At 36.5% G+C, this 24997-nt stretch overlaps 1 protein-coding gene across 1 annotated transcript; it reads right to left on the bottom strand.

The window, feature by feature from the left end:
• Positions 1-440: 440 nt before the first annotated feature.
• On the bottom strand, positions 441-18587 carry LOC107017094 (E3 ubiquitin-protein ligase UPL2-like). Its single transcript, XM_015217371.2, has 17 exons — positions 18366-18587; positions 18067-18193; positions 13437-13532; positions 13157-13363; positions 6505-13051; positions 5365-6428; positions 4908-5192; positions 4625-4829; positions 4238-4509; positions 3877-4151; positions 2316-3435; positions 2086-2232; positions 1931-2011; positions 1629-1854; positions 1373-1512; positions 1184-1290; positions 441-739 (listed from the first exon to the last, which is right to left on the bottom strand). The coding sequence occupies exons 2-17, from the start codon at positions 18160-18162 to the stop codon at positions 637-639; spliced, it is 10971 nt and encodes a 3656-aa protein (XP_015072857.1). The 5' UTR covers positions 18163-18193; positions 18366-18587; the 3' UTR covers positions 441-636.
• Positions 18588-24997: the final 6410 nt, after the last annotated feature.

The raw sequence follows: 24997 nt of genomic DNA on the forward strand, positions 1-24997 counted from the left end.
CTACCCCAAGTATAAGCAACAAAAGTTGGAGTGCCAAACTCCTCGAGATCAAATTCTCTCTAGTCCTTTATTGGGGCTTTAGTTGTTATTCTCTTCGACTAATAAACGTAGTGATATCACCATAATTATGCCAAAAGTTCCACACCCACTTTGTATTTTATCATAGTGCACAGTCGTGCAAGTATACAGGAAAGTGTAATTTACACGTCCTAGTAAAAATGTCGCACCATTATTTACATATATCAGATGGTCTTTGTTCTGTGTCGCAATTTGATCTTTTAGGTACTTGATGAATGGCAATAATGAGAACATCACAGAGAAAAAGGAATGGTCTACTCTCAGTATTCAGAATAGAAAGCATGGAAGTGATGAATTTGCAACACCTACAAGCAACAATAGTGACAAAGACAAGCAGAAAGTAGAGAAACAAAGGGAAAAGAGAAGATAAAGAAACGACTGCCAAAAAAAGAACTGCCAGGATCATTTCGCATAGCAAATAGACTGTACAGCATTATAGACAGGTATCTCACAGACTTAAAATGCCCTTAGACTGTTCTCCTGTATATATAAAAAAAAACTCTCTTTTTTAACATGGAAATTATCTACAGAATCTAATTCAGACCACCCATTGTTGTTTTAACCAAATCCAAATCCTTCGTTAGCTTCATGAATGGCAAGCAATAGTCTCTCCTCTAGATGCTCTTTGGAGGGATACTCTGGTAGATCCAACTGGTTGAAACTGCAACCAGCAAATAATAGTTAAGGAGTGTTCACAGTATACAAGTAAAGAAGACATACAAGTAGAGTTCTCAATACTCCCTCCGAACTCAAAGGGAGAAGTTTCTATTTGCTGCTAGTAGTTGAAGTCTAATTGGGATTAGGATAAATACTTTTAGTCGACATTTAATTGAAATATTCATATAAGATTCCCATCTCATAGAGAAAAGACGTCAATTCAATTGAGTAGATGCACATCAGAAGAAAGCAAAAGAAGACAATTTGGACACAGGACGCAACATGAACTTCTACTGGAATCTTCAGCAATACAGGTAATTTAGAATGGAAACATAAACATAAGAAGGTTGAGTAACTTGCAGAGAAGCAACATGGTTCTTTTACTGGCACAAAGCTTCAGCATCAAGATGGGCAATCATAATTTAGTTTCAGATGATCAAATAATTACCATGTATGTGCTGAAGGCAGGTGATCAGCACTGCCATAAGCTTTGTGGATCTGAAATTTCTGGGAACCTGAAATTCCTTGCAGTGCACTAAACCCTTCCAATGGCACCTGGAGATTACACACAGATTTGTTTGATGATTGCAGGAAACATTTAACATGCAACTATAATCAAATGAAAGCAACAAACTACCTTTGAGGTTCCAGTGACAAATTGAAGAAGGCGAGCTTTGTCTTCCTTGCTAAAAGCTTGAACAACTTCCCAAAACCACTGAATAACAGGTGAACCTGGGCTGTATCCAGAATATTCTGTATTTGCCCTTAAGTCATCAACTGCAAACCAAGGGGCAAATTAATTGTAAGAAGCAACTCTATCTTGATACTGACAATAACTATCTAAGATAGAATTACCACATGAATTAACAAATAAAGGAAATAGTGAAACATACGATCGATGTCTGGAAGACCGCTAATTAACAACTCAAGTTCCTTGTCATGAAAAATAGAGATCAGCTCTCGCGGAATCAATTCACTGAATCCTTCCAAAAATGCATTTATCTGAGGACGGATAGCAGTCGTCAACCGATGCTCAGCAACCAAGTCAACATACTGTTGCTTATTTTCCTCCGTGACTCTGATATTTCGTCCACCTGGGATTAGTTCATAATCAGTCACCTGCATTACACAAATTGCAATCAGAGCCTTTCTAACAACAATGCTTAAAATTCAATTGCCGCAGAAGAACTCATACCTCATTGCGTTCATAAAGTATCAACTTCTCTTCATCAGCATCAATACTGAATGTAAGGTCTAAAATATCACTGATGTCATTCTACACAAAACAAGAAACGTGAGCAGAGCAAATTTTTGGACATATAATCACAGAGAACAGAAAAAACACTGCACCTCAAGCAGCCATTTCAAATTTTTGAAGTAGTCAGGATCAATAGCTTCGATATCATGATATGTCACTTTAGCACCAAGTATGTGCTTGTAGAAGGACCGTGTAAAATGAACATCAAGAAGTTGGCCGTCAAATAGTGCCTTCCCAACCTGGGATATTTAAATAAAGCACATTAAATATTGTTTAAAAATAAATGAGTCAAGCAAACAGAACCAAGAAGGAAAATACTCACAACTCGCCCAACAAATTTGAAGTATGAGAGGTGCTCAGTTTGGTACACAGAGTTGGGATTTGGCTGAAATGTTGCTTCATTGCCAACTGTAGTAAACAATAGCGCTCCCTTGTCAAAAATTACTCTGGACAATAACTGATACCATTCCCTAGTAAGTCCACCAGCATCAATTCCTTCTTCCCCTTGGAAATGTACAGTCAATCTCCCTTTCAATTCTTGAGTTGTCCTCATGCGCAGCTGATTATATGAATCTTCAAGTATATAAGCTCTTCTCACAGAAATTCTCAGAGGACTGTGATGATGATCATGTTGATGTTTAATCTTAGATCTGAAGTAGGACCTTTTATTGTCAAAATCAACAAAACGAGGAACCTTCAGCATGATGGAGAAAGACTTCTCCAGTAGTCCAGGATTCTGCCGAACAAAAGCATTAAGAAGTTTTTTGTGCTTCTCTGCAAATTTTACAAAAGCAATGTGCTTCTCATCAACTTTTGTTGCAGATGTAGGTGTCTTTGGCTGCATAGCAGAAGCAGTAGCCTCTTCTGGATCAGGAACTGTCGCAATACTGAACTCCTGCCCTGCACCCAAATGCCCAGGATGCAACTTCTCACACATCACAAAAAAGGACTCTATGTACGGTAAAATGTTTTGTGAGCCTGCAGGGAGCGAAGACATTGCTCCAGCAGGTTTAGATGAGGTAATAATAGATGAGTGAGGCAGGTTGGGTGTTGTTTCTGAAAAACTCTCCATTGTGCTAATGCAAGTGCTCAGCTCCTGCCATAGAGGTTCTAGAGCTGTGTTAATGTCCCAAACCAGGGAGATAGTAACACCGTGCTCCTTCTCAGAAATAATTTGATTCTCGTTGTTCTTGTCACCAATTGAAGCAACAAGAGAGCTTAATGCTTGTAAAACCCTGAGTATCACAGCGCCATCAGTTGAAGTGGTACTGAGCAGTGCTTTTTCCACTTCCCTAAACTTGTTTAACTCATCCATCGCAGATCTGGTCAGACTTTGCACAGAGCCAGCAAGCTCAGTAATAAATAAATGACAAATGGCAGGAGCTATGGCCACCAACTTTTTCAGTACCTCAGCTACCAAAGAGTAAGCATTGTCTGAAAGACTGATAAAAGAAGAAAGCATTAAGAAGCTTCAATAACAAATAGAATAATACATTGTTCAGCGAGACTCGAGTAAAAATAACCCACTGAAGGTTCAAAAATTACTTGGTCATTGAAATCAATAGCGAAGTATTAGAATATCAAATAAGTGTATGTACAACCAAACAGATAATCCAATGCCTGAATAGAAGCCATAAGCACGGAAATTTCGACAAGACCGTCACACCAAGCAGTCAGTTAATTTACTGATCCCACGTTTAAAAAAGAAAGAGAATACGTTAAGTGCAAAATTAGTAAAGTATAAAGTATGTCAACCTGCAGGCAAACACACAAGTCTATAAATTAAGGGGTGCCTCACAGAAATAATATCTATAGAACTTATCACATCAAACCATAGAATCTACAATTTCAAATACACATCACAGGATTAGGAACTAGCTTACCCTTCTCTGGCAAGCAATGAGCACAGACGTCGAAGTTCTAATTGTGGTAGACTCAGTAGAATACTTTCAGTACTTTGGTCTCTGCCTGTGATAGAGGACGATGCTCCAGATTTGTCCTCAACCTCAGATGAAGCTGCATGAGATTCAGTATTCATTTCAGCAGCAGATTGGACTGGAGGACCAGGCAGTTGCTCTGTAGAGGATGTGCCAGGTTCTTCACGCGCATTTGATTTGCTTTCTGTGTTTTGGACTACAACATCTAGCAGATTTAACAGCTAGATACCAAAAGGAAAATAGTTAACAACAGCAAGAAACACCAGATAATGACTACTCAAAGAGACATCCTACTTGTGCAAACTACCTGCTCAAGATGTGCAACACTTCTCAAATAAAGGGGATGGTTCAAGAGGCCCAAAAGCAATGCCAGAGATACTTGTCCTTCAAGCTGCCATCTATCTGGTCCATCAGCCTCAACCATAACAGCTTTTCCCCGCCTCTGATCCGGAACTATTGGCCCTTCCAGCACTGGTCGAGGGAGCCTGAATTCAAGTAGAGTCTTTGCAACTAAAGAATGGTTCTTTGCCAAGTATGTAAGTGTCTCAAGAACACGACGAGATAGCAATGGAGGAATTCCTACAAGCCATGAGATAAATAAAATTTAGCCAAGGCAAAAAAATTCACAAATACAACAGTAGTAACAATAGATGTGATACATGGTAAAAAGCTAAGCAAGATGATAAGGTCTCACCATCAAGATGTTGAGGACGTGAATACATAACATTACTTTGGCAACCATATAGTCGATATGGGGGTTCAGCAGTATTCAGATCAGTAGCAGGCTGTCCGACATCAAGCATCAACAAGTCCATAAATATTTTCACTAAAGCAGTTCTTGTTTCAGCATGTGCACTGAGATTCAACATCAGCCTCTGTAGAGGAACTTTGTATATTGGCTGCAAAAGAACCAGACGTGTCAATGTTCAAATCATAGCAGCAAGAAAAACAGTAATTCAACCTCACCAAGTTAATACCTGGAATACGCGGAGCAACCTCACCAAAGCTCTTAAGCCCTCAGTGTCAACTAAGGGAGACCCATCAGCCTCCAAAGGCTTACTTCCGGCTGATCTACGCGAAAGGGTTCCACCAGCCCTGTCCAATTGTTCATTCCGCCTAGAGTCGCCTCTACGGTTTCTAGGATACATACCAAAAAGTGTTCGGTTATACCTACGTGCAAATCTCTCACGCAACATATTTGCTTCCGCCACAAGAGCAGGTGTTAAATTAGCAAGAATGGCATCAGAAGATGTCAGAAGGACCTGCGAGATAAAACATCAGATCCAATAATAGCCATAGAAGGATTCAAGAAAACCAAGCTCAAAAATCAAACATGAAAAAACAAAACGAAATAGGAAAACAAGGTCGCTACTTGTAATAGAGTAAATGAAACAAAAATTCACATTGATTACACTTAATCATCTAAAGAAGTACCTCTTCCCGTAGTTCTGAAGGGAATGTAGCAATAATTGACACAGTGTCCATCTCAACAGGCTGGCCTTCTAATTCTTGTGACTGCTGCAGCCGCTGTGCCCTTTGCTGTGCCAACACTTCTTCTCTGATGTCAGACGGAAGGGCTGCCAGAAATTCTGGATCAATATCTCCACCATTTTGAGGCTCAGAATTTGGTGGTTGAGTTGCTTGACCCTGTTGAGCTGAGAGAACCTCGGCTCGCAACTCCTCAGGAAGCGCCTCAAGAAATGCAGGATCAATTGATCCAGAATCAGCATCTACATTACGTTGCTGTTCATCATTGGGTCCACCTTGTTCTGCTTCTTGATTTGGATGTTCTGAAGCTTCAGATACACTGTGAAGGGCAACATCTCTCGCACTTACCTGAGTGGAATTTCCAAACGATATGTTAGTCCTCCTAGTTCGAGCATCTGCTGAACCTTGCCTATCTCCACCGTCATCATGCCCATCAGCACTTCCAATTTCAACATCAAGGCTTCGAAGACTTTCACCTAAAGTAGCACCACTTCCACTGCTTTCTTGGCTAACTGCCTCAACATCCCTTATGGCAACGTCATTCTGTTCAAACTGCATTTCGACAGGTTGAGATTGGCTACTTGGCGCATCTGTTCCCTGAGAAGACACATTTGCTACAGGTGTCACATTAGCACCACCAGATTCATCCAACACTGTTGAGGGGGTAGAGGCATCTCTGGCTTCATTGTTGTTATTGTTCTCCATAGCACTTTCAGCTGCCATTTCACCTGATCCAGCAAACTGGGTGGCCTCACCTCTATTCTGAGACCCTTCTATAGCATCTTGATCAGCTGATTTCTCAGGGCTAGGCCGCCTCAAGTGGGACACAAGCAAATCCTCAAAACCCTGTGGAAGAGCAGAGGCACCTGATCCACCGCTTTGTTGGTTATCATTGGTCCAAAAATTGAACCGTTGGCCATGACGACTGCTCCGGAGAGAACGGAAAACAGAATCCAAGCGCGATGAGGTTCCTTCTGAGCTCCTATCGGAATAAGCATCACGGATACTCTCTGAAAAAAAGGAAGAAAGCAATGAGATTTCACATCAGATAAAAATTACGATATCAACCAGAAGCACTACAGATACCTGATTGACGTGGCTGACCCAATTGCAGCAAGGAAGAGGGTTCGACCAGAAGGGGATGTTGTGAAGGAGCAATGCTGTCACCACCTCTTCCCAAAAGATTGTAGATGGATGTCGTGCGCCCCTGGCGCCTAGAGCCAAAAACTTCAACAGGCATAACATGTAAAGTTTCACTGGAGAGACTATGCTCTCGACCAAAAACTTCAATATGGTCAAATACATTTATTCCATTCATACCATCACCCAGACGAAGTATTACGCCATCCTCCTCATCCTCATCCTCTTCATCCTCTTCATCCATTACCTCCTCATCAAAGTCATCTTCATCAATCTCTTGGTCATCTTGATCAGTATCAGGATGTTGTAAGTGATGAGCTTCATCTTCCTCGAGGTCATTATGTTCTTCATCCCCCTCCTCGTCTTCATCAACCTCATCTCCTTCATCACCTGACATCTCATCATCGTCGCCGTCGTCCTCATCATCATCATCTTCATCAAGATGCTCTTGTACATCAGGCTGGATTTCAAATCTTATCTCAAGGCCATTTTCCAGATTTCTAGTGTCCTCGTTACTTTCATGCATGTAATCATCTTCATTGGATGGACCAAAACCTCCATCAATATCCTGGTCATGTTCCATATCATCAGTGACAGCTTCAGACCCACCAAAGTTTTGAGTTGCGCCAAAGGGCTCAATGTGATCTGTTGGCACTGAATTCACATTAGGCTGTGATAAAGTTTCATTAGCCAGGACTGCAAGGGCATCAATAGCAGTTCCAGATTGATTATCATCCTGAGTTTTTGTCGACTGTTCTCCCCTCCCAGCATTGGACTCAGCTGCATGAACATGCTCCTTTGTTACCAACTCCAGAACTTTCACAACAGCAGTAACAACCTTGGAAGAATCAGTATGATCCAGGTCCAAGACATGAAGAGCTCGGGTCAGAGATTGAACAAGACCAACATCTATGAAAGTAGCTGAAGCTTCTGCTGAGATGGAAGAACCTGTAGGTGCACGAGCAGTCAGTACATCACTGAGAAGATCAACAAAAGCTTGAATTTCGATTCCAGGTGCCCTAAAACCACTTCCAAACTCAACAAAATCACTAAACACACAGTTAATCTCGGTAAAGATTCTTTTCCTTGCCTCTGTTGAGCGAGCACAAGATGCCACGAGAAACTGGCTAGCTCTGCTCGAAAGTTTTTGCCTCCAGTCCACATCAGTTTTTCTCTCTTTCTTAGAACTCTTGGTATACGGCAAAAACTTATGAAGAATATGATGAAAAATTCCACCAGCAAGGTGCCCAGTCCGTAAAGGAACAGCTATGCAACTGCTAACTTCAGAATCTTTTCTAAGCAAAATGTGAACTGAAGCAGTATACATCAAAAGAATCTCAGTCAGAAGCTTCAAAATGAATACAATCTTAGCCATATAAGCAGACAACTCATGGTTATCAGCTTCACTTGCTTCAGAAGCAGAGGCGATAGCTTTTCCTTTACCCTTGTTCGCGGAAATATCAATCTCCATATCTGTTGAACCAAGGCTCTCTTTTGTTGCTGATTCATCTTTCAAAGGAGGAACAAACTTGACAACCGGATCCAAGAGAAGCTCAATAACATTTACAAAGCTGTGAGGCGGCTTTCGATGAACTTTGACATTCTTAGAACTCGCATCAAGACTCTTCCCATGCACTCCATGGCTCACAGTACCAACACCAGACTTCAGATCTGCATTCTGCATTTTATCTTTGTCTTCTGATTTCTCTTTCTCCCTGTCTCTGTCTTTTTCTTTGTCTTTGTCCTTTTTGTCCTTCTCACGGTCCCTCAACAGGACCACATAAGGTCGTTCACCAACCATCTCCACTTGGCACACAGAACGAGCAGCCCGCATGAAAATCACTGGATCCCGCTGAATAACAGAAGTCAAATTTAACAGGAAATTACGAGGTGTGAGCCTTCCACTTGACTGTCTATTAGAAGCAGAAACAACATTATGCCGTATCTCTGCTTCCATAGCTTGCTGTAGAGTCTGGGGATCCTCAAGAATATGTCTTATTATAGTAGCGGCAATGTTGTCAAACCCAATAAACAAGCTGCTGGTTGGCAAGGAAAGCAGCAACTGCAAACCACCGGCATCCAGAAAGTTAACAGCAACAGAGTGAGTTCTTGTAAGAGTTGCACACAGCTGCAACACAGCATGCATTGTTTCCGAGGGAAGCTGGTTCCTCATACAACCACAAGCTATTTCAACAAGCTGCTTCTGCTCTTGAACATCCAGATATTTTGGAGACAAAGAAGACTGCAACTTATTATACTTATCCTCGTTGATCGAAACTGATTTCTGTGTAGCATCATCTCCCTTCAACTGTTCCAGTATATCAGCATTCACCTTCTGATCCACTTGAGCAAGCCGATCAATTGCAACAAAAGCTGCTGTCACCCATTTGGGAACTTTCTCCCTATCAAATGTACTGGAAATCCATTGTGAAAGAAGATCAGATGAGACACTCACCAAACCAGTCTTTGCAGCTATCTCTCTGGCATCAGTATCTTCATTAAGAATCAGAGCAAGAACATGAAAGAGATTAGAAAGAATGCTGCGGTTTCCATCCTCAGAGACATTACTAGAAACCTTAACTTGTTCAACAATAAATGAAACCACAGCTGACCGATGTTCACCGTCATTCTGGGAGCATATCATCACAAGAAGATCCCTAACAGGAAAAGCAAGAGAGTCTTTCATCTGTAGAAGCTTATGGCATGTGGACAACAACTCATCAACAGGAGGAGGCTGAACCATTTCTTCTTCAATGGTCACGCTTTCTTTGGGAACATCTTCCTTTGCCTCCGATCCAGAGTTCCCAAGTGACATGGCAAGGGCACGGGCAAGCTCATCATCTTCTTGTACTTCCTCTGGATGTGAGAACAACCACTCCATCGCCAGCTCAACACTGTTTGAACCAACCTGCCTCAAAGCCTCTTCTGCTCTATTCCTGGAGAACCCCATTTCAACAATTGTAGAAATTGTAGTTTCATTTGGGGGAGGACCAGACACACGAGCAGCAGTACTGTTTGTGTTTTTGACTTCTACTCCAGAGTAGATGTGCCTAATGATGTTGAGAACAGCTGCAATGAAATCATAATTGCATTCTGTGAATTGTGGATGTGTCCAAACGGGAAGTACAGTCTTCAATACCATGGATTGAAGAACCTTTACAAATGTTTCCTCATCCCGTGGAAATGGGATATCACCACTAACCAAAGGTTGAGTCAGTAAATGCTTTGTGAAAGGAGATAGAATTAAAGATGAAGTTGCCAGATGATCCATCAGCTTCCCATAACTACCTAAGGGACCATATATCCATGAACGGTCCGCATCCTCAACTCCGTCCTGCCTGGTATGTGTCTCATCAGTCTCCATAGGAGAAGTAGGAGCTCTATTGACAGCAAAGAGCAACTGACTAGTAGCTTCAAACGTAGTTAACACTGACTGAAGAACCCCACGCCCATAAAGGCAATTTAATATAACAGCATTGCAAGAATCAGGCTTGTCCAGCAGAATACCATCAATAAATTCAATAACCTTGCCAAAATAACGACATTTGGTTGACACAGATGCCTCCGATCCAGAAGTTACATGACCTCCAAAATTCATGTGATCAATAGCAATTGAAGCAAAAGTTGAAGCAACAGATTTTGAGGGAGCTGACACATTGAGTGTATCATCCCGCCTACGTGAGGGAAGTAGCATTACTTTGCCCATCTCTTGAAACAAATGGGTGATATGGATTGACAGGGATTTCACCATATCACGGCAAGAATGATAATAGGACCTCTGTTTGTCCTCTTTTCTATTACTGCCACCAGCATCATCAAGAGAACCTGCTTGTTGTGATTGATGACTAGCTTCTATCCTCACAGTTGAAGGACCATCAGTGGTCTGACGTTGCTGAAGACTAGAAGCTCTAGTCAGATCTCGATATAGATTGATCAGATCAAAAAACTGTGATTCAAAACTCCACCCTGACATCCTCCTGCGAAGTAAGGGGTCAAGGAACTGTCTGAAGGAATTTAATCTTTGTTCTTCAGAATCAGTTGTACTCAATTCTGACTGTCGTGCCTCGTCAGTTGCACCAGCACTACCTTCCTCCACATCAACCTTAGATTCTTCAAGCAACGCCAACTGCCAAAGAATTTCACGATGAATACGACCAATATCTTCCAAGACATCTTTGCTTCCATTTCCAAACTCTGTTAACAGAGCAGTTACCCATCTGTTGTCTTTGGAGGCAGCCAGAAATAGAAGAAACTCAACTAGAAAAAGTGAAGAGAATGTCCTATCTGGAGTACTTTTAGGATCCAACATAAAAGCACCAGAAACCACATCAAATCCAGACAGCGCTTTTTTCAAATGATCCTTGAGAAAGGAACAGAAAGCACGAGCCAGTGCAGCAGAGTGGTGTTGGGTGAAAGTCTTGAAGACCATGGTGCTGTGTAATGCGATGGACATCCCTTCAGATGACTGTGCAACACTCGGCCGTAGGAGTAGTTTCAACAGAGATTCAATGCCTGACTTCTCCACAAATAACCGACAAGTTTCAGAGTTCTCCATTGTACGATGAACAAGTACCATCACATGAAAGACAGCCAACTGAATGAACTGCTCATCGCTGATAGTTTCCCCAGAAGAATAAGTTGATTCAACCAATGAGCTGGATGCAACACTCTCGCTGTTATCTGTGTCCGTGTCCATTTCAGTAGTCTCACTTGATTTTCCTGATGACTCAGCATGTTCCCCATCACCACGTGAAGCAATACTGTTAACGATCTCAATAATTAAATCCACTCCAGTACCTCTCAGTGAAGATACATGGCGTAACAGCTCTTCTACAGCATTTGCCAACGGGACAATACCTTCATTCATAGCTACCACGTACTTCTTGTTGGTAAATATGTCAACAAGGAAACGCAACGCTGAAGTTTCTTTTACAGATTCCAGTCCCTTCGGATTAAGGCAAATTGCACCTAGACCATTAGGTACACAAGTAAGAGCTTTTGGAGACGGTAGTATCCCAGATACCACTGAAGACAAAAAAGCAATAGGAAGACCCAACTCATGCAGAGCAGGAAAACATGTCGGGTCTTTGTGAATTATTTCACTCATAACAGTCACAGCCGAGGAATAAATATCACCTCCAAATTTTTCCACATTACTAAATAGCAAACACAAAGTGGCAGGTAAAGATGCATCGTTAGAACCCTGTGATCTGGCCGAATTTGCAGGAGCATAGGTAGCAGACCCAAGTGCCTTCAATAAGACCCTAATAAGTCTCTTTTGAGAATATATTTGTTCTTCACTAGATTTAAAATGCTCACCAATGACCATAGAATTGTCAGCATCTCCAGCCACGTCAATCACTCTGTGCACTTCTATCTGTAACCTATTAGCCAAAAGCTCAACTCCACCTAGATCTTTGAAAAGGGTTACTGCTGCATTACTATAATCCAGGAGCTTTTGCAGTGTTTTCACAGCCAGGCAAACAAGATGTATATGTGCAGGATCAGCGTCCTCTACTAGCGGCAAAAAAGTTGGCACCATTCCAGACCCTCGAATAACACTACCAGAGCTTGAAGAAGATATGACATGTAGCAGGTAAAACTGCAGAACAGCTTCAACAAAGGATACTGATGACAAGTCATTTGAGCTGCTAAGTGACAAGATTGCTCTCTGTAAAACATTCAGGAGAATCATGCGATTACCACCAGCAAAACTGATGCTTGATCCACTCAAAATCCTTGCCCGCTCATGTGATGATGCATAAGCAGCTAATTGTGCCCCCAAGGCATTCATTGCTAGCGTCCTAACATTTCCAGAGATGGTTTCTTCAGATCTGACAATCCTGATCAACTCATTTGTGTATTCAGGTTCATTAGCAAAAAAGGACGCAAGTTCATCATGGGAATCACTAGCCTGGACAAGCACAATGAAAGCAAGAAGGCAAATCTTGCTGTAAAGCCTGCATACTCTGGGGGACCGGAATGCGTGTGCATATCTGATTCTTGTCAGCAATGCGAATCTTTGCGCTGGAGGAACATTGTACTGCTCAATGCAGAACTTCATTAACGACAGATCTTCTTCTTTCCGTACATGGAGATCAGGTATGTTAATTACACTCATGCCCGTTGATACTGCGCCATCCTCAGCTTCGGCATTGCTTTGGACATTGGTACTATGCAACTCAAAATAAAGGGTGGACCCCAAGTGATAAAGTGACTTGTCACCATCATTTTCCACATTGGATGGAAACAAAGATAGGCCTTCATCCTGACTTCTTTCGTTTACAGTAACACAATAATACAAGCCCAGACCTTCTTCCTTACTTCCCCACCCCTGCGCAAGTGACAGGAGACAGCTATTTATAGTACCACACCCAACTAATTTACCACTTGCATGTAGCTTCGATGGATTTATTTTTACTAATACAGCAAGAGTCTCTAAAGTTGCAATGAGGATCTCAGGATCTGTTGAAGCCAACAAAAGCATGAAATGCTGCCAGGTTCAAAGTGAATAAATTCAGACATCATCAGTACATGTGAATACTTGTTACATATATTCATTCAAAAACGAGCGAAAAGTTCTAGTATCTTCACTTACCTCCAAGCCACTAAATGAACCCTTATTATGACAATTCTCTAGTATGATCTGCATCACACGTAAGATCTGTAGAACTGCTTGCTTAGGGAAAGGGCTATCATCTCCTAATATATTATCAGACAAGCCAAGATCTTTCCTACTACATAAGTACGTCTTGAAATATGTATCAAAATGTAGAAACAATGGTCTCCAGTGATTAAAATTTCCCTGAAAAGAGAAGGCAAAGCAAGTAAAAATCCAAAGTATAAAGGCAGGATAAACAGAGGTAAGATGGATTTACCTTGCCATACTCCCAGCGGAAACCAGAAAGAGGAATTGCTATATCTTGTAATGGACACTGGATAACCTTGTCAATAAAGGCCTTTATTTTGGGGGGCTGACATGCAGATAAATGCACAATAAGATCATAGCAGATAATGGAGATAAAGCTTGAAAAGAAAGATAGAACCAGGAATCGACTGCAAGAGAGCACAGTAGTGAAAAGCAGAAGTCCATGCAATTCTTTCAAGCAGCTGAAGTCAAGACACTAATCAAATGATTTATTGCTTTATTATTTCCTTGCATATGACTAAATTGGTTTATATTTCTAGATCCATGAAAGGGTGTTTAGATGGGTCCCACAAACTTAAGAATTACTCCTACGAGAATAACCACAGTTCATCCAAATAAAATGTAAAAAGGTGCACTATACAATGGTATTGCCTGATTTTTATTTTTATTTTGTTTTCTTATGATAGCTATGGGTGATGTTAAGGAACACAACAGTGCTAGAAACATAAAACACACCGAGAAAACATAAGAGCCACTCTGACATTTTTACCAAGACAACCAATAAAAATCCTCAAAACGCGCCAGCGTCTTCAGCTACATATAAGGGTACTCATTGAAAGTAATAAGGAAGAGAACAATGTTGAAGATGCTGAACAGATAGTTGATCTCTTAGGATTCCTTTAATTACTCTTCTAGTTTGGCTTGTTACAGCCTTTTTATGAAATTCACGGATATGCTGAGGAATACAACATCACAAGTTTCAACAAAAAAATGAATGGTCCAAGTGTGTGTTTGCACCACAGAATGAGAATCGAAGACGCTAAAGAAGAGTCAATCAAATGGCCGAAAATCGTCACAACCCCCACCCCCAAACCTCATAGAAACAACAAGAACTTAAATAGACAGCAAAACATAGTAGAAGTATTCTAACCGTACCACCTAGTCAGGATTGAGTCTTTGTATCTTTTTGGGTGAACGTAAAATATGTTGTATATATAAAAGATAGGCTGCACACAAAAACTGTGTATTCGCACATATAGGATTTAGTCTTGGTTTGATCAAATTTACATTAGCTCATTTGTTGCCAAAATTGCTGGTTAGACTTGATTCTTAGTACGAGGACAAGTGTGACACCGAATAGCTTCTACTTTTAAGGAGCTCCTATTTGACTGAGGAGACAAATTGACCCCTGTTGAATGAAAATGAATTGGCTCGAAAAGTAAAACTGATATCAAGAATCAAATTGTTGATATCTACCATTAGCAGAGAACAAAACTGACTGGCCCAAGTAGAGAAAAAGAGAAAATAGAGAATCATATTGTTGACCTCAACTAGTTTGGAGTTGAGATGTAACGGACTAACAGATTGTTTGATATTGAGAAGTAAGAGGGAAAAGAAAAGGACAAAAAGTTATAAATGTATGCTTGCAAAATAATAGTATTACCACTGTAAGTTTGAAACCAGAAAAGGACAAAAAGAAAGATAATAGTATTGAAGTTGAACTTCAAGAAATAAAGGTATGTGGTGAAGTAATAGTATTACCACTGTCTATTTGAAACAAGAAAAGGACAAAGAGAGAAAAAAATACTCCCTCTATCCTAATTACTTGTCCACTTTTTCTTTTTTAGTTGTCCCTAATTACTTGTCCATTTTGATAAATGATGAAAGGACAAATTTTTTTACCCTCAATTAATTACTTTGAAAAATGTAGAAGTTCTTGAAAATCTTAAGTTTTTAAATCATCTACTGCATGATTAATAGGGGTAACATGGTAAATTATGTCAATCATTCTTTTCTTAATAGGTGTGCTATTCAAAAGTGGACAAGTAAGTAGGGACAGAGGAGTAGTATTAAAGTTGAACCTAAAGAAATAAATGCATGCTGGCTAAGTAATAGTATTACCACTGTCTGTCTAAAACTATCTTTTTTCCAGATAAGTCTCAGTGTGGTTTGTACTAAAACACTTCAAAAAAATGTTATGATGGATGAAATGATATCTCCCAAAAAAAAATTAAGAAAAAGTAAACCAGTTCAATGGAAACATAAATAACTCTAGCTTCCTAAAGGAGACCAAGACGAAAGGATCTTGTTTATATTGGGATCTAAATATATAATGAGATTCACACATGTACATTATACAGTTTTAATCGACAGGGTCATATTAGACCAGCTCCTGTCATATGTAAATTTTAATCCCAGAGTCATCCCATTTCATCATCCTATTAACTATGAGGTTCTAAAGATAACATGCTAATGATCACAATAATGAGACCCAATTTTAGTGATATCCAACAGCACCTTGATGTTACAATAACCAACCTCTCCAACCTCCATACCGGGGCACCTGAGCAAATGCTCTTCACATACTCAAACCATCCTCAAATGAAGGCATCAATCTACCATAATTTAGTCCTTTTTGTGCTTAGATGTGAAATGAGATTTTCTATTGTACACTAGGTTTATACGGGGGTAAGTACTCATGCTACAAACACAACAGCTACGCCTTGGTCGCAAATAAGTTGGGTCAGCTTCCAATGGAAGAGGAAAAATATTCTTTTTTTATAAGGTAGATAATTTTATTATCATCGGGGAAACCCCAAATACAAGCCATATACCAAAAGAAGTGAACCTACATCAAATATGGTTCTCAACAAAAGAGATTCAATCCTCTATACAAAAACGGAACTCGTAAGTAGACCAAAAGAATCTAAAGATAAGCACTACTTAACATCTTTAAAAATCTTGTTTCACCCCTTCAAAACTCTTCCTATTTCTCTCTTTCTAAATGACCCACATGATTGTTAATGGGGCAATCCTCCCTGTCGTTTGACTTCTATTTCCCCTCCTCAGACCAACTTTGCAGAGCCACCTTCATGTGCTTGGCATCACCCATTGCATCCCAAACAAACTGAGAACCACCCTCCATAACCGACTAGCCACCTTGCAATGCTACAGGATATGATCTACACTTCCAGCTAAATTCGTAAACATAAAACACCAAACGACATATGTGATCCTCCATGGAAAAAAACATTTTTCTTAAAACAACATCTAGTGTGTCGGTATTTAGGAGTGGTTACTGGTAAGGGAACTTCATTAATCTTGAACTTTATGCTTTGAGCCCTTCTAGTATCCTTACTATTTTCCGCATCATTTAAATAATATACCAAATTGTTCTCTTTGTTTTTTACTTATCTTTAATAATTCCTACTAGCTACAACCAATGACTTCTTCGAACAATGGCAGATATTGCTACTCACTGACTGCAGAAATTGAATTACTCAACACAAAAAAGTCAAACATGATCAGAATAAAAAAAGTTCTGTATCACACAAGTTGCTTGTTGCTACTTCATGCAGCACTATAGCCAATCAATAAATCCTTTATAAATTAGCCTGCAACTTCAACTCTAATCAACCCTAACAGGATCCAACCTCAAATCCTAGGATCCAGAGCTAAGCATATCCCGGATATGAGTGGTTGCGAAGTTGTGATATTGACTGGTAAAGATTGGTTAAGATAGTTAAGATCAATATTAATTTAGACACGTTTACTACCGGAACCTTAATGTGGTTAGTAGTATCAGCTCTGAAACAAGCTTGAGACCATGTCGATATCAGTTCTGAAGGAAAGGACAGGTATACTTTCTTGGTAAAGAAGAAATGGGTATATAGCTAATAGCAGTAACACAAAGCTGGAATTCCACCGTGGTAACAATTAGCATGACCGGGTACTTGTAATAGAAACTTCACAAAAAGAATCCAAAGGATTTCATAAACAAATAGCTGCAATTTCCAATTCTCAGCGACCACAAAAAGAAGCAAACAGGTTAATCAACAACAAATTTAGCAGCAGAAAGGACTTTGAATGTAGATTCCAGTGACAAACCGAAGTAAGCAAAAATATAAAATCAATTAGATATTTTCAGTATCTTGTAACCAAATCAATTAGATATTTTCAGTATCTTGTAACCAAATACCAACTGCAAAATCAAATTCGAGGTATGTTATAAATTCTGATCTTGCTACACAAGAAAAGTAATCAATTTATCACTCACATGGCGTAAGTACACTTACAACGGAAACATTAAGTTTCAGACCAGACATCATCACTACATTTGTGACAGAGAATTTCCACGTACCGATCATAAGAAATAACAAAATTCAAATAAAAAAAGCAGGTAAATGACTGATAATAAAAGTATAGATTACATAACAGTAAAAAACAATAAGCCACATAGAGAAGAGATACATTATGAAATATATTTCCAACAAAAAATGAACCCCGAGAAACAACAGAACATACAATAATTAACTTCTAATCCTCAACTCCACAGCAAGACTAAACCCTAACAGCACACATTACACGTCTGGAATAAAACAAACACTGAGAGAAGATGCACATTGTGAAATAATTTCCAAAAAAAGCTATGAAAGGAAACTGTTCAATAACACACAGAAGCAACCAAATGCTAAATAGAGTAAGAAAAAACAAAAAGTAACGAGTATNGAGAAGATGCACATTGTGAAATAATTTCCAAAAAAAGCTATGAAAGGAAACTGTTCAATAACACTCAGAAGCAACCAAATGCTAAATAGAGTAAGAAAAAACAAAAACTAACGAGTAAAATGAGTACATACAGGTTCAGAGTCAAGTTTAATAGATGGACCAATGGCACCTTCGCTGGAGAGAAGTTGCCGTAACCTGGACGGCAAACTCGATCTTAAGGTCGTCATATCCAACCTCTACTTTCTCTCCTTGTATTCACTAAACCAAAACACAAATCCAACACACAAATCAGAGAAAAAATAACCAAAAAATAACAAAATCTCTGCACACATTCAAATACATCAGAACAAAAACTCATAGAACATTAAATCGATCAAATAAACACACATAAAAAGCAGAATCGATAGTGACTGATTTATTCTATCGGTACCTTAATTAACAAAGTCACGGACGGGCGACTCATCCAGAGAGTGTTGTAGAGACTGTACAGAAAATAGGGTTTATAGAGAGAAGAACAAGGAAAACCCCAAAGCCAAGAAAGAGAAATGGAGAGAAGCGAGGGTAGGGGGGTTCCTTTTGCCTTTTGTGTGTGAAATTGGTCTAACTAGTACTAACCCTGGGAACGATGACAGGGGAGAAGCTTATATACACGTAGAGATGCACACAAAATGAGTCTTCTTCTATTTGGGGGACTTCCTATTCAAGTCGGTTTTGCTCTTTGGTCCTCTCATTTTTCCTTCTCTTCTAATTTTGCCTTCATTTTGTCTCTCTCTAAAGGTAAGTACAATAATTTCGGAATAAAAATTGAAATTAATTTATGTTTATATTTAATTTAATGCGTTAGATAATTTTGAAATTATTTTATTTCATTATTTCNCTGGGAACGATGACAGGGGAGAAGCTTATATACACGTAGAGATGCACACAAAATGAGTCTTCTTTTATTTGGGGGACTTCCTATTCAAGTCGGTTTTGCTCTTTGGTCCTCTCATTTTTCCTTCTCTTCTAATTTTGCCTTCATTTTGTCTCTCTCTTAAGGTAAGTATAATAATTTCGGAATAAAAATTGAAATTAATTTATGTTTATATTTAATTTAATGCGTTAGATAATTTTGAAATTATTTTAATTCATTATTTCTATTAAAATAGTCTAATTACTACTCAAACTCATGAAATATTTCCGTTCATTTCGTCTTATGTATCAAAGATCCGTTTGGAGTTTTTATTTTTGATTTAACACATAATTAACCTCTTAAATTTGTTGGTATATTTAATTTAGACACTCAAACTAAGTAATGTTTGAATTGAACACCTCAACTCCTAAAAAGGTGTTTGATTTAGATGTTCTCAGTTCAATTTTAATTAAAAAAATATGTATATTTTATTTGTTTATTAGATAGTTAAATTGAACACTTAAAATATGTAATCTCTTTTAAATAAAGATTTTCATAATCATAGAAAAAAGTGAAGTATCAAGAGTTATATGTTCTAAATTTATAATTAGAATAATGCACAAGGAAAGAAATAATTTGTAAAGATAACGATAATAAAAGAAATTAATTCATTGTTTGGTTAACGCTAGTATGTTATGCTTCTTTGATAAGGGTCAAAAGCAAGATGAGAACTGTTGATTTAATCTAGAACAAAATCTATCAATCAGGTCATAGATTCATAGTTTAATGAGTTGTGCAGGGCTGATTGTTAACTAAAAATATATTACAAAAATGAATATATCAGTGGATAACACAATATGTAGTTTATCTGATGTGCAAGTTGTAGAGACACAAAATCATTTTTTTTCTAAATGTGACTGAACTTAAGGAATCAACAAAACAACGGCTCAATGGGTTGGATTTTAGATTCCAATAGGAGATGTTAAACAAGTAGAAAACAAAATTATGAAAAAGATCTAGAAGCAACTGTATAAGGAGATAATCACACCATAAGCTGGAAATTGTAAATTGTGACAATAGATGCAACAAGTACACTTTTTTTTTTATGAATTTTCAGAACTTTATTGATGAAGGAACAAATGGTTACAAACTCATATGGTCTATTACCCATATCTAAAAAGACAAACAGAATCGAAAATAAAAGAAATAGAATTAAAAGACATAGCCCATTCACATAGCTCGTATCCTCTCTATAAACATGTACATTCTTTTGGGGATTCTTAGTCTAGCTTCTCGTCATTGCAGCCTTCCCCTGAAACACCTGAGAAAATGTTCCCTCACTGTCAGACCAGTCACACTGGCTTCCTCATGTTGTATGTTGAGTTTTTCTCCTTGTGTCCTTCCTCAGCTATCAAGAGTATATGTATTTCACTTCCCTTACTTTCATCTTCATGCTAATCAGAAGGATGTTCTACCTTACTTTTGATTTCTTTTGCACTTGTTTTTCTGCAGTGATTGCTAAAACGGAGTGCAGTGGTATCTTATTTAAAACTTCTGCCAGGTTATAGTTTCTCCATCTGCCCAAAATCTTTCCCATTATTTCCTTATCAGTAAAAATCTTAGATATGGAGTGTTCAATTTGTCACTGTTAAGGATTGTCTTCTCTTCCATAGTCCCCATATTATAAAACTATGAATAGCTCTATAGTATGATTTCAAACATTGTTTATTGTTTGTTTCCCACCAAGGCATTATAACTTCTCTTAAAGGTAATCCTACGAAGTTGAAACTTGCAAAAGAACTGAAATAAGCGAAAACTTCATTGTTAGATTAGACATAGTTAGAAAGATTAGTAACAACCAAAGATACATCTATTTGGTTTGGCAATTTGTCATGTAATTAAAGTGATATATGAGGCTTACCTTACACAGTCCTCTTCTATGAAACTAAATGTGAAGTTGATTCGGTTATTAATAGTAATATCTACATTTGTTATAAAAAATAATACTGATATCATATTATCCTTAAATGTATGAATACTATATTTAAGTGCTCGACAAATATTATATCATCATTGTTAAGAAAATGAAGTAAGGAGTTTTTCATATTTATGTGAATTTTGGCTAAGACTCTCATCTTAATCTTATCTACTGAAAATGAATGTAAAATTAACTAGAATGATTATTTTTAAGTTTATCCTAATAATCTCATCTACGAAAAAAGAGATATATAATTATCTAGAATAATTATATATAATTGTCTAGAATAATTATATATTTTTAAATTTATTTATAAGTTATATGACAACATTCATTCTTTGGTTAAATTATTTTCTCAGTAATAATAATATGTCAATAAAAAATAAACTATTTTTGGTGTCATAGTTCTTTACCAACGTAGAGAAGGTTGCTTTATTATATTGAATGTTAGAGCAGGTGCAACACTCACAAATAATGATAAATGATTTATAGGTATATGTATTTGAAAACAATAATTAAGTACTCAAAGTGATCATAGATATTTGTTAAACAAAACCATATACGATGGTCGTATAGCAATTGAGATTAAGAGATAAATAACAAAATTCAAATAGTACTTTCAATGTTTTATTAATCCTCTTTTCGCAATAAAAAGAATACGTGAACATTTTCAAATTTTAAATATTTTGCACTATTTCATGATTTAATTCTCAATAAAAAAACATATGTCAAAATTATTGATGCCACGATTTTTTTGTTTGTTTGTTTCAAAATGGAGATTGTTGGTCAGTAGTTTTTCTTTCTTTCCCCTTAAATCATATAGTTAAGTATGATATGATTGCAACACTAAATGCATAACTTATAATTTTATTATGTAGTACATTATTTGTATTTGTACAATTCTTGACAATTTAATTATATAATAATAACGACAAATAGGTTATCAAGTGATAAGGATGTTTGTTGAAAAATAAAATCTAAAATATGATATCATATATTTACTAGTTTACTTGTGACGTAGATAACAAAATCTAAATAATATTTTAATATCTTGATAACTACCTTCTTGGTTAAGAAAAGAATGTGAATCCGACCTTTTAATTTCACTAGCTCTTCATTTACAATTTTAATGAATATTAAATATATAATAAAAAATTTAAGTTTACGAATCTTGTTTGTTTTAGTAAATAAATTTTAAATTTATAATTTATACAAATTAAAAAAAATTTAAACACAAATCGAAGGTAATAAGTTATATCATACTTTTCCCACAAAAGATACATCTACCTTCATATACTGCATAAAGTATTATCAATACTCATCCTCAAATTTATCATGATCTAAACATATCTCTAATTATGGTGACACCAACTATTTCTAAGTTAAGCAAACCAAACATGTATTACTCAAGACATGGAAATTAGGTCTAAAACAATGAAAAACATAAATAAAGGATAAATTTAAACAATGTGAAAGCCATAAACCCCAACATTGAAACTAAACTCCCAAAAATTTATTGTTAACATGATTATGAGCAAAATTAAAGTATCAGTCTAACAACACAATAAAGTTATTCAAATAAAATGGATGTCAATAACCAGTATGGTAAAGCAAGTGACTTATTATAAAAAGTGATAGTAAGTAAAACTCATTTCAAGATTGCATTGATACAAGATATTAATATACACAAAGAATACAATAAATGCAACATGATATTAATAGTTAACATGTACCCATTAAATTTTATTAATAGCTCTTTACAAGTCGACAATTAGTTTCTATAAAATTCAATATGTATAGTAACTTTCATAGTTTACATGAAAATAATATAAATAGAGCAATAACATGAATATCAAAAACATAACTTCTTTACCTATAATGAATTTTAGCAAAGAAAATATTCGAAGAAAACGATATTAAAATTTTAAACGAGCTGTATAAAAAATTTAAACGAAGGCATCTTTCATGTTATAAAGCGTTAAGATTAAATGACCTATTTGCATTTACATGTTAATAAGATCTATATGTTATAAGTTCAGAAATAATAATATATTTGTGTTCAGAAATTAAATTATATATTTTACATAGAGAGCAAAAACTAAATATAATTTGTTTAAGAGGCAATTTGTAAAAAAAAAAAAATCTTATTATTGTCGTACCATTCCATCCAACTGTAGCATATTGTTCACCTTTTTATATGTCTCATTTATGTATATTTGAATTCTAGTTTTAACAATAGTCATATAATTAGACTTTGCTATTAATATTAAATGCTCTTAAGAATAATGTGAACTATATATTATAATTTTCTTAGTACCGGCCGTCCAAAAAAAAGATGAATCATCTATGAAGTAGACGTGACATGTTGATTTAGTCTTATCATTTGTTCCATCAACTTCATTTATATTTTTAGGAGGATATCTAATTATTATTTTTTGATTTTTTTTTCTACTAGTATTTGAAATTATGAAGTAAGAGTTGTCACAATGTAGTTTTTTCCTTTCTTTCATTCATTTGAAAAATGTTATTCTTACATTTTGTACCCTTTTTTTCCTGCAAACTTCAGTATTATCTAAGTGAAAAATAAAATCATAAAATTTGTTGGCCAAATGCTATATTAGTCTTCTCTTGAGCCATCCGAGTTAAGAAATGTCAAAATATAAAAAAATAAATGAGAAAGCCAACAAAAGATTTTTTTATCAATAAATGCAAAAAATAGTTAGTATACATTATAACTCAATAAGATAAATATGTGTCGTTTTAACTTTTAATTGTTTAAAAATGGCTGCAGTCAAAAAGCAAAAAGTTGTTACTATAATGTTTCGCTTGCTAGCAGGGGTGAAATACATAACCTCCAAATTTTTGCAAGCCCATAATCATTGTACTAAGTCTTCTAAAAGAGATATTTACTAAGTTTCGAATAAATTAATTATACGTATCAAGTGTATTTCTTAGCTTTTAATTGAAGCTACTGAGTTTAATCGAACCTGTAACAAATACTCTAGCTCCGGCCATGAGGTGCATCAACTAAGGTCAAGAGGCCAAACTCCGTAACATTTACCAGTACAGAGCCAAAAATTTAAAATTGAAAACATGAGGAACCAAAAAATCAGAAATGAAGGACCAGTGCAGCAGAGTTAAAGGCAGGAAGATGAATGAAGCTACCATTTTAAGAATACAGACAAGTAGAGAGGAGAAACTAACAAGAAAAGTTAAAAGTAACAGATGCTACACTGATAGCATAGCAAAGTTGTTTCCAAAGAAACGAGCCCAGAACAATTAATCCCAGGATAAGTGGATAACTGATAGCATAGCAAAGTCAAGGAAATGACTATTGAGAGGAAAAACCTTCAAGGTTTAATTTAGTAGCATTCTGAGAATGGAAAAATATAATTTTCTTTTTTATTTGGTTTATTTTTTCTTTAGAGGAAAAAAATTTGAACTATGTAAATGATTTTCATATTAATAGATTTTACCCAATATGTTTATGGTTTTCAATATTACTATATTAGTTTTATAATATGTAGGTCCCTTGCTCAAATCATATAATAATATTTTAATTTTTAGTATAAGTTTTTGTCATCTAATTTATTATCATACGATTTGTGATAATAAGCTTCCATATAACACTTTAATTACTTTCGAACCCAACACACAGACACACAAAAGGGTGGCTTAAGGATGAGGCAAATTTTTGAGAGACACTAAAATTAATGTAAATTGATTGTTTAAATTTCAATTGAAATAATATTAAAAAAATGAAACAAATTTAAGTTAAAAGACGAAGAACTATTTAGCCTTTGTGAAGAATATTTTAGAACTTTGAATTAAGCAACTTAAATTTTCATATTAATAAGTATTCATTTTTATAATAATATCTAACGGAATGTATTCTGAACAAATGACTAACCTATTATTAACTAGGTTAATCCTCACTTTTATAAATAATAATATTACCTTATTTTAGACGTGTAGTAAATGTATTGACAATTGTTAATATGGTATGTAACTCACTTTTATCTTTTAAGTTGTGAGTTTGAGTAACCAATGGAGCAAAGATAGGAGATCAAGTTTGAGTAACCAGTAAAACAAAAGTAAAGTTACTAGTAGTAAAACAAAATGAAGATAGAGATTCACTAAGTTCTCAAATATAGGTAAAAATTAACATGTTTGTTCTTAAATCATTGTGGAT

Source organism: Solanum pennellii, chromosome 4 (genome assembly GCF_001406875.1).
Source record: "Solanum pennellii chromosome 4, SPENNV200".
Taxonomy (NCBI): Eukaryota; Viridiplantae; Streptophyta; class Magnoliopsida; order Solanales; family Solanaceae; genus Solanum; species Solanum pennellii.

Excerpts from the sequence above, each read along its gene's own strand:
- LOC107017094 (XM_015217371.2), bottom strand. The coding sequence starts at position 18,162 with ATGACGACCTTAAGATCGAGTTTGCCGTCCAGGTTACGGCAACTTCTC. Across the intron at positions 13,052-13,156 it reads GTTCATTTAGTGGCTTGGAG|CATTTCATGCTTTTGTTGGC; the intron begins GTAAGTGAAGAT and ends TGAACCTGGCAG. Across the intron at positions 740-1,183 it reads CTGCCTTCAGCACATACATG|TTTCAACCAGTTGGATCTAC; the intron begins GTAATTATTTGA and ends TGCTGGTTGCAG.